This window comes from Clinocottus analis, unplaced genomic scaffold (assembly GCF_023055335.1).
Source record: "Clinocottus analis isolate CAN_PGR_092001 unplaced genomic scaffold, fCliAna1.0.p SCAF_12, whole genome shotgun sequence".
In the NCBI taxonomy this organism is placed as follows: domain Eukaryota; kingdom Metazoa; phylum Chordata; class Actinopteri; order Perciformes; family Cottidae; genus Clinocottus; species Clinocottus analis.
The window spans coordinates 11,835,553-11,846,724 of record NW_027175843.1 but is presented as its reverse complement, the minus strand read 5'-3'; the positions used below and the strand labels follow the sequence as shown (position 1 = coordinate 11,846,724).

The 11,172-nt window shown below is 39.3% G+C and overlaps 1 protein-coding gene across 1 annotated transcript in view; it reads right to left on the bottom strand.

Moving 5' to 3' along the window:
- Positions 1-11,172, bottom strand: part of LOC137782790 (potassium voltage-gated channel subfamily H member 7-like) — a 34,870-nt gene that overhangs the window by 3,338 nt on the left and 20,360 nt on the right. The window contains exons 7-14 of the mRNA XM_068572424.1: positions 8,876-9,275; positions 8,174-8,373; positions 6,602-6,854; positions 4,084-4,289; positions 3,852-3,939; positions 3,512-3,673; positions 2,536-2,692; positions 144-324 (exon numbers count right to left, since the gene is read on the bottom strand). Coding sequence (XP_068428525.1) covers positions 144-324; positions 2,536-2,692; positions 3,512-3,673; positions 3,852-3,939; positions 4,084-4,289; positions 6,602-6,854; positions 8,174-8,373; positions 8,876-9,275 — 1,647 coding nt within the window. The remainder of the gene's footprint in view (positions 1-143; positions 325-2,535; positions 2,693-3,511; positions 3,674-3,851; positions 3,940-4,083; positions 4,290-6,601; positions 6,855-8,173; positions 8,374-8,875; positions 9,276-11,172) is intronic.

Below are 11,172 nucleotides of genomic sequence, written 5' to 3'. Positions count from 1 at the left end.
ATTATGGAGACTGCCTTATTGTCTCTTTGAACACCACTGGTGAATTGGTGAGAATGTGATTGGTGAAAGTGGAAGCCAGCTGATGTATGACTTCCTTACTCTGAACACATGTGCAAAAGTAACTCTACTGAAAACTTCCTTACTTGAGTTACTGTATGGCTGAAAAAATGGCTTGCACTCAGTGCAACCGGCTGAACCTTCACAGCAGGTCTGTGATAGTCTGGACTGGCAGTCACCGTGCTGTAGGCTGGAGGTCCCAGTGTCGGTTGCCTTTGCAGCAGCTGCAGTATGGTCTGAATATCTGTCATCAGCTGAGACTCCAGCCTCAAAAAGAACAAAACAAAAGAAAGATGATCACAGTGGAGATAAAGTCTGATCACGCAACGGATGAAAACTCACCCAGCTGTACTTCCATGAGCTCTACATTTAGCCCAATGGTGGACAAATGAAGAGATGACAAAGGAGTGGAAACAAGTTCTGCCAGAATAGTAAACGGAAGACACTGCTCATGCTAGGTGTGATAATGAGCTTTCAGTGGGAGGTGTGAATTGGGCGTTCACTGCGAAAATTACTTTACCACACTCATTTGGTGAATCTAATTATGAGTAGAGTCCTTCCAAGCTTTATATTTAGAGCATACGGCAAAACTGGGTTACCTTATTTTGTTTTCCTTCTAATGTACATGGGCAATGCCCTATCTACTATGTCTATACTGTGTTTCTGTGCCGTAAGACATTATTTGTTTATAGCTTATGACTGATGAGGTATTTAGCAGCTACACTATGCTACAACTAACACAAATGTCCAACCATAACCTTTTAGACGAGTCATTGCATTGGTGGAAAAAACCAAGGTCAGGTGGAGTGCATTGGATAAAATGTCTTATTTGTGTGGAATAAAATGAGCCAGTCCGGCACCCTGATACCATCTCTCGTTCTCTGTCATTATTGCAGTTAAAATATCGCCCACTGTTCATTTGTTTGTCTTTTTCAGGTGGCCTGCAGGCTGCAAGTGTGTTTGAAAATAATGAGACTAAAATGCAATATATTCACTCTGGTAAGGTAGATTGCTCATCGCTTGCTTAAAATACAAAGAGTTTAGCTTGAGAGTGTCTTTTGTTCTAAGATGTTTTACACATACTCTGTTCAAAGTCAGTTTTAGATTCTGAGAACTACAAACTCTGGAAAATGTTGTACCAATTCATTCTCAAGTTTAATATGTTCAGGTTCTGCAGCGGTACTGTACACTATCCTGCTTCCAGTAAATCCAGCTACCCACTCTGAGTCCGACAACGGCTCCTGCCAGCTAGTTGTCTTCTTCCACCCACTCATGAACATTGCAATTGAGCTACACATTGCCAGTGATTGAAGATTGTGCCTTACTTTTAGCAGTGTAGGAGGTGGCAACTTTAAAATACAAGGCACACTGTTATAATTAAGTCGCTAACTGAAAATATAATGTCAGAATAATTAATAAGAATAACCAAAGATTTAATTGTATTATTTCTTCAAGATATGTCTAATTAGAATTACCACCTTGTTGTTGTTGTTGTTTTCCTCCGCCAACCGTTAACTTGCAGTTTACCTCCGTGTCCGTCCAAAATGTCTGCACTTTATAATAGTATCCAATTAGACACTTTGTAATTAGAGATTGTCATGATTAGCAGATTAATTATTGGGTTATTATTATTGGGTACAAGTGGTGTATTGTGAGGTCAGTTACCCTCGTTCATCAAATTCTGAACAGTAACCCTCAAGTCTAAGTGGATGTTGGTGCCACATTTTAAGCAATTCCCTCCAGATCTTAACGAGCTGAAAAAAATAATGCTGTCGGCACGGCTCTCGCTGACACGATGACATTTTAAAATAAGAAATGCCTTGCCCTCGAGCCTAAACAAGTGCTTTTGCTCATTTTGGCACAGACTGTTGTCAACTCCTCAAACATTTGAACTAAACCTTGTGGGAGTGCATATAGTTGGTGTGGTAGTTTGGCGCTGTCCATAGTACTGAAACAGTATCAATAGACTGACAGAGAGACAGACACAATGCGTCAAGGTTTCGAGAGACGGACAGAGATGAAAACTGTCAATAACAGCTGTTTCTATGTGTCTCCCCCCAATTTGAAGTGATTATCGTGAATTATTGCTCTGTTTAATAAATGTAAATAATGAATGTTGTTTGGAATGAGTGTTAGTTTAGTATCATTAGCGAGCGCCTACACATTGTCCTTTGTGCTCTAGGCACTATGGATATTTGATGCTTTAAGTGACTTTTTCTCTCCCGCTGACCCACTGACAAAGCTTCCTCTCTGTTATGCAACAGCTTTACAAATTAAGCACTGAATAAATCAATGATGAAGAAAAAAAGGAGAGCACTTTCTCTGTTAGTGACAAAAAGAAACCATTTCCACCGTAAAAGAAGAAAAAAAACACACATTTTTTATAAAACTGGTTAAGTTCACATTCTGGTGTAATCCATCTTTAATGTGTTTTACATGAGGATCAACCATTTGTATGCTGACTTTGAAGATGTGTACCTGTTTAAGTGGTCTTGAAGCTGACCTAAGCGCTGTTCCACCTCTCCATACGTGATCTCACTGGCAGAATTATCGTCCTCTCTCAAGTCCTGGAACTGTGCTGACTCATGCAGGTAGTCCGTGGACTTCTTACAGGCCCATTTATCACAGCACAGATCTGGAAAGCCAAACCAACACACATGATTTACATCCTCACATGTGGGTCAGAACAACGCCATTACGAAACAACCCCCCCCCCCACACTCCCTCCTCCACTAAAATAGACATAATTAATCATTACATGAGAGCTACGGGTAGGTTCTTTGTTGTAATCTATCAAGCTCTTGAACTGGGAGAATTAACACAATGTTTCCAGTAGAAAACCAACCCTGTTGTTATCTCTGCTGGGCACCTGTTAGTATTCAGCTGGCTGTCCACTGATATGTGTTCAGCCTCCTTTGTGATTTTAAACGCACACGTTCTGTGAATACACTATCTGGTGCTGCAGTCTGTGCAGGTGGCTCGACCCTTGTTGGATGTTGTGTGTGCTTTGACCATGAATGGCACCCTAATGCAGCCTTAAGTTTTATATCTGTCGACAATGGAGATTACTAATATCTTGAGTCTGTCACTCCGTTTTTTATTCTCAGTCATTCTTATCAGTGCAATGTGCTTTGCCCATACACAATCCTGCAATTTCTATATCATGTTTTTCAGGTACTGTCGCATAGATCCTTGGAGAAAAGAAAGAAGACTACCCATTTCTAATTTCATCTTTCTGTATTTCTGTTTCATTAGAGTGAGTGAGTTTGCAAATCAATATCAAGCATACTTGTTAAGTAAGCGACATGTTTCATTATTGCAAATGTAATATCTTTAAAGCTTGGCCGTCTTATACAGAACAGTGGGAACCTGAAGCTCCCAGAACAAAGTGTTTTGGTCTTCTGTACTAGTTCTTGTCAAAACAGTAAAGATTATGTTAACAAAAATACATCACCTTCAAAGGATGGTCTTCTCTCCACATTGTTTCTGACAACTAGATGTGTGTCCAGGACCGGGGCATTGGGTGGAGGGGTACTAACGACTTCTGAACTTCTCTTTAGGCACGAGTTGGACTCCCTCTCTCTCCTCAAGTCTTTAACCACCTCCTTACTTTCCCCTGTATAAGGGCAATCAGAAGGAATCAGTGGATAAACACTGTACTGTCTGTGGAATAGACGTATGTATGTATGTAGAATAAATGCTCTTAGGGAGATCCACTCAGTTAACAATAACAAAGAACACATCTGAAACCCCAAGAGGCTGCACGAGAGATATGCAGATTAGGTTCCACTTACCTTTAGATACATCTGGTGTGAAGGATATCCTTCTTTTGATGTTCTTACTGCCCTCGCCATCTGAATCACCGCCATGGGAGCTTGAGGGCTGCAACAATGTAAGTAGTATAATATACTAATTAACACAATTAGTTTACAACATTGATACATTTTGAATTGTTAGAAGTTAACTACAATCTAAAATTATAATACACATAATTAGCCCTCATACCAACAATGCAATACAATCTACCTTTGGAGACTCATCTCTGAGGTTGAAGGTAAGCTCAAGGTTGTTGAAGAAATAGTCGGCAAACTCTGGGTACATGTCTATCACCTCTAGCAGATCTTCTCTCTGAATGGTGCTCAGGTCACAGTAACTCAGAGCTCGCACATCAGCATTGGACTTTCCAGGCTTCGCCAACAGATGGATCATTTCTCCGAAGATGTCATTTTTTCCTGATATCAACACACACAGAGACAATACATATTCTCCAAATGTTTACTGGTAAATATCGACATTACCTGCCTTAACCTCTACAGGTAGCCATATAGAAAATAACTTGTGTTTTGTTTTCATTTGGGGCTTATCTCGCTATTTCCCAGGCCCTCACTGAAGGGCACAGACATGTTTGTTTTTGTGGATAATAAAAATCAAACAGCCCTCTCTCTATAGACATTCTCCCAAGGCTGTGCATCAGTTGTCTTTCTATCTTTGATCCATTATTTATGCTGAGCAATAACTGCAAACTCAAAGCGACTTTGATGTGGAGGGAGAGGAGGTTTTGATTGGGATTGACATACTTGGTGTACTTCAAAGGGAAAAAAATGTGCCAATTCTTGAGCAAACTTGTCAGAAGTCCAGGAGTGTACCATCTGAGTTTCCCCTGCTTAGATAAGGGTACATTTTGCAAAAAACGACAGATCTGGTTTAAAGGCCATGATGAAAAATCCCTTTGTTGGTCCCGGGGCTCACTAAAACCCAACAATGTAAGCAGAGGTTCAGCAGAAAGCGATGTGATACGTTGGCTGCCAGTGTGCCTATCACAGCACACAGAGTGGTTTATCTCTCCCCCACATGCAGCTCTCAGCACAAGGATTTAGTTCATCAGTGCCTGGATGGAAGTGTAAGAGACTAATTCCTCACCTGAGGAACAATGCTGGCAGGCTTGTTGGACCCATTACTCGAAGAGAATGCTTTAGCGCTATCGAATGACCACTATCTTGTTAGGAGCTGGAACTGTTTAGTTTTCAAAAACAAATTAGAGCAAACTTATGGTGATGGAGTATTGTGTTTGTATCAATTATAAAGGGGCTGATCTTTGAGATCAGTGACTTTACCAGTGTGTTTGTTAATAATGGATTTTGTGGGATGCACCAGTTCAGCTTAAACCCCATTCTGTCAGTTGCCGCTTTGGAGAGCATTCATCTCATGGCAAATTTAATCCAGGCTTTGCCTGCAGCACCTTGTTAGGGTCAACCCATGAAGTAACAGATTATTCTATTACGAGTAATGTTTATTTAGTATTACTATATTGCTGGGGAAAATTATTTTTCACATTTAGAGCTGGCAAATGTTTTTGTGAATTTTGCAGATTTAAGTCATTTCCCTTTGCCGTCAAAAACGTGACAGCTATTTCACCATGTTTCTTTAAAATTGCCAAACAACCTTTCATGGAGTCACTTAATAAAAATGTCAGACTCTCAAACCTGTCACCTGAACAGCCGCAGGGGCCAGAGGACAGACATGGCGGATGGCAGGCACCTTGCCATTCTTGTCAAAAAGTGTGAACACAGAGTGGTTTAGCTGCGGCAATAACCTGAAAATTATGCAAGGTGTAAGTAATACAAGATCGGAATATTTCGATTACCTCTCAGCTCTCAACAAACTACGGCAAATGTGCTGATAGAGCTGACAATGTTTACCTGAGGGGGAACTGGAGACTGGGTGCTACGCTTTCGGGAAGACGCGGTCGGTCGGAACGGCAATATCAGCCTTAACTGCCATATGAGAGCAGTGCAGGGCATCGACCGTGTGTTAGACAGCGGGCTGAAATGCTTGAACATACACTAAACCCTGGCTGGCCTATATCAACATAACATGGAGAAGATTGGATAACAACACACACAGAGGGACACTGACTTCATTCTCTGCTCAGGTAGACATTATTCCAATATATCTTCACACAGTTGTCTGCTGCTATTTTATGCACCGAATGTGGTGTGTTGCCCTTTTAATTATTTGATGTGCACACTGTTAAACTAGTGCGTGGCAATTGGAAACTGCACTTTATACCCTTTCCTGAACAAAATATCAAGCATTTTAGACAGAGTAGGACGTTAGCTCAACAATTATTCAAATATTTCAATCAATCAGAACAAACATAATTAATACCCTTCACAAAAAGGCAAAAGTGGAAACAAACTTTGCATATTTCATGCAAACTCACAAAACTAGCACTAAGGGCAGAATAATATGAATTTGAAGCACCACTTCCTCGGTTAAGCTCAAACCAAAGCAGAGGAATTTGTCGCAACAGGTTTGATACAACAGGGAGGTGACCTTTGCAGTTATTCACACCGCTATGTGATAGGCCTAAATTTTAGGAACAATAGAGACTGTCACTAAATTGGTGATGCTGATGATAGAAACTGACAAACAAAAACAATTTTGGCTCAAATGAGATAAATAAATCCACCAAAAAGCCATTACAATCACTTTTATGTTGTCCATTACCATATTTCACATACGCAACAAGGATTGTATTTACCCAGGATGGCTACCACAATGTCATCTTTCAGAATCTCAATTGAGCCACGGGACAGAAAGTAGAGAGCGGTGAGCACATCCCCACTGTGGACCAGCGTGTCTCCAGGAGGGGCATGAGTGGTTTTGAAGTGCATGGCCAAGGCCCTCAGGCAGCCTTTGGAGGCTCCTTGGAACGCTTTGCAGTCGTCAAGAAGACTCTTGTTGAGGTGAAGGCAGATATCTGCCTGCAGGCACTCAGGAAAACCTTTTAAGACCTGTGATGCAGATACAATTTGTGAGTTAAATTGCACGAAATACTAAGTTTTAAAATTTCAAAGAGTTTGCTCAACGAGCCAGTGGGAAACTTTGAGCAGCAAACGTGTTAAGAGGAATGCACTTTTACGAAGAGACGCTGTAATTTAGTTTGACAATAGCACAAAGAAAAGGGCATAAGGAAAGCAAACGTGGAGAGTCATAGATATTAAACAGTCACAAGGTGTATTGGAACAACAACATCAAAGGTAATAGGACACTACAGTGTTTCTTAATGAAGACACATTCATAGACAATCTATCAAGATGTATCAATATTCGATTTCATTACAAAATGTCATATATAATAACCCCAAATACCCACACTGTCTGCTCAGTTTGGATATGTTTTTGCTTTCTTGTCTTGAACTGATAACAAATCATATCTGAATTAAGGAACTGTGCATTGCATGATATAATTCGAGCAACAAAGAAGCCACCATTTGACCATCCTTGGTCAATTCATTTAAAGAAACCATGGATTAAATGAATTAAAAGACTGTTGATGTTTCCATTCACCTTAAAGGAAATAATTGATGGCATAGTTTGTAGTAGAAAGACTTTTCTGACCAATAATAATAATAATAATAATAATAATAACCTTTATGTTTTATCCCAATGTGGAATACTTTATATAATGTAGGAGAAGCTGATATATGGGATTGTAAAGCCTTAAATAGTAAGCAGACACTCAATCTTGGGTTATTGCCTTAAATATCTTAAACTTCTATTTCCTTAATTGATCAAAAGAGGCAAAATGACCTGGGAATGAAAAACTTGCACTGTTACAATATCAACATTAACATTGAGAGTAATAAAAAAGCAGAACATTAATACATTCATTGTTGAGGAATAACATAGTTGCCTGCAGAAGTTACTGATAAGGTTCTTGCAAAAACAATTTCAGATGGAATTAAAATAAGACAAAATTACAATTCAGTTCATGCTACTATACACGCATACTTCTCTCTACAATATGATTCCTTTTTCTTCAGATATGAAATGGGCAGTACTAATTGGATGAATTCACACAAATCATGCATACTGTAAGTGATGGACATTTCTAATATTGACACTGTTGGGATACTGGGGTTAATATTTTAAATGATGCCGAAACAGTGCCATGAAAATGACAAGAAATAGAAACATGTACCTCCTGCTCTTACCAATGTAGGGATGTTAATCCAAATGAAAAGCAGAGAGAAAGAAAGCTCTTTTTAGAATCTTGCATATTCAACAATTCTACACTCATTCAATAAGATGTGGTGATCCTTTTTACTTACCGTGTTCATATCAATGCCGTTGGTGTAGGCCCAGGAGTGTTGGAAGTACTCTTCCAGCCGCTGCCTCAGTGGATTGGGAATCTGATGAAAGCGTATGAACTCCCTCACCCGTAACATTTGAGCATGATATCGGGCCGTACTCGAGTATAACCTCTGGATAATGGCAGAGACGTTTCCAAAAATACTGGCATACATGAGGGCTGAAACACAAACAATGATCAATAAAAGAGGTAAGTTAGAATTCTATTGTCTCGTCAAGCCAAATCAAGTCAAATTTGTATTTGTATAGCAATATCATAAATCATAAATAAATTTGCCTCAGGGGGCATTACAATCCTCTGTCCTTAGATCCTTGACTCAGATAAAGAAAAACTCTCCCCCAAAGAGATTTATTTAGGAAGAAACATCGGGAAGGACAACAAAGGAGGGATTGTATCTCCAAAATGGAAATAAAGTGAGTGACTTAGTTCACTTCAAGTGCAGAGGGTTTTACTATCTTTATGTGGGGGAGTTTTTCCTGATCCGATGTGAGGTTCTGGGACCAGGATGTCATGTATACAGATTGTAAAGCCCTCCGAGGCAAATCTTGTATTTGTGATTTTGGGCAATACAAAATAAACTGAACTGAATTGAATTGAATAGATAAAAGCTGAATAAAGTTATGCTAAAAGAAATTGAAAGAAAAGGCCAAAACATACTCACATCCAATCAACATGACACAGATGGAAAAGATCTTCTCTGAGTTGGTGTTAGGGGAAACATTTCCAAAGCCCACACTGGTCAGACTGCTGAAGGTGAAGTAAAGTGCTGTGACATATTTGTCCTTGATAGAGGGACCAGAGTTGGGGTCGCTATAGTTGTATCTCTTTCCTATGGACACGCCCAGATTGTCTAGCCAGCCAATCTTGTGCTCCAAGTAGGGCTTCTCCACATTGCCAATGGCGTACCATATACAGGCTAGCCAGTGGGCAATAAGGGCGAAGATGCACATGAGCAGCATGAGGACTGCAGCCCCATACTCAGAGTAGCGGTCCAGCTTCCTCGCAACGCGCACCAGACGCAGGAGCCTCGCCGTCTTCAACAGTCCGATCAGAGTGGTAGTCTAAACAAAAAGCAGAGTTGGGCATTTCCTTCGTAGTAGCAGTAATTTGAATGTTAATATCTCAAACTATAGAACTTGAGCAGTATTATATTGCATGTATCTCGTTTCAGTATGGGACATTTCATTTGTCATACAATTATCAAGAAACAATCTTATTTGCTAAATATCTACCACATCTGCAACCTTTGACATGCCCTCTTCATCAACAACAAATATAATGCACTGAGAAATCCAGAGGGTCAATTCACAAACTGAGGTAATGAGTTTCTGTTACGGTGAAAAAAGATAATGGTTCCATTGCAGCAACTCCCCACAGCTCTTTGGTCAAAGGCAAATGAACACATACGTGAAAACACCAGCAGCTCAAAAATAAATCCTCATTTATTTAACAGCCAACAGGCAGTAACACTCACTCAGTGGCTCCCTGGGAGTTGGTTGCTGCTTCTGTGTCATCAAGAAAGGTTTAGGAATCACTAACTACCATTCCCATTGGAACGGTCATTTATCTACCTGCCAATTACTGAATGACCTTCCAAAAGGAAGCTAATGTCTGTACACTCTGCTAGTTAACCACTGTAGCATCGCCTTGAATATAGATTTTCTTAAAAAAGAAGGGATTCATCATGGTCAATTATTATCCATTGCCCTATGTTGAAGCAAAAATCTGGGGACATTTCGTCGATTTTAGATAAAGCATTTGTGTTTGACATTAAGGGTTTATGTTTCACATTGACATTTCTATCATTCAACTATGACCACAAACTTTACCAAGTGGTTAGAATAGAATAACCCACTTAGCAAAATTTCCAGAACTCACACCAATTATAATATGCACTGTGCAGTTATGTATGAATGTAATTAACTTAATGAGAAGTTACTATAGTTCTGACCTCCAGTGGATATTTCAAGTAGAATGACTTCCTTAACGACTTACTATTGCTTTGACTCCAGCACAACTCTTATGAGCTGGCTGCCTTAATAGATTTGAACAATATTTATGTAACATGTAAGAATTCACCATATTCCTTTTCTAATGTCACTCCAAAAAATAAATAACAAAATGCAACAAAAAGTCTTTGGTTTGAGTCTACTATTTCATTGTAGCCTTCACAATTTGCATTTTAGAACCTCTAAGATTAGGTTATTGTGTTGGTATGTTAGCCCTAAATCTAAACGTAAAGGCCAACACCACCACTTCATTTGAGGTACATTTACACACGTAAAAGCAGAATTTGATGATTTGATTTGGTCTTCACCTCAACGGATCCTTATAAAGGTCTCTTTCACAGCCAAGGTTATAAATATTAATATGTAAACAGCTTGATATATCAACATATCTGCCTCCCCACTCTCTCCCTGATCCTCTGTAACGAGAAGAAAACATTTAGGGGGTTCAAGTTGGGACAAAGCACTTAACTTCTTTCCGATCACATTCACAGTAAAACAGCTTGAAATTAATGTTTTTCCTGTTTCTATTATAATATTTATCAGTATTAACAAATCCCGACGCGGTGTCAAATTTGCATAATGCTCCTCACAGGATGTTTAATCTTGTTAAAAGACTAAATTGTTTTAAAAAAAACAAGACATTGATTGAAATCCATTTTAAATATATTCTCTGCTCCAACTAAAAGTTGCAGTCAAGCGCTAGTAGGTTAAAACTCCCTTGTTAAGCTGCTAAATTAAAGAGCTTTGTGAAAAACATCTGCCACTGTCGCAGTTGTTTCTTATTTTCTGAATGAGAATGTCGTTGAGTGGGGCGTTGCATGTTTAGTCTGAAAATTATCAAGACCACGCTGGTTAAGCGAAATAAATCTTTCAACTATCGTACTATTTACTATTATTCATTAAAATGTAAAATAGTTTGCATTGATTTTCCAGAGGCAAAAAAATAATA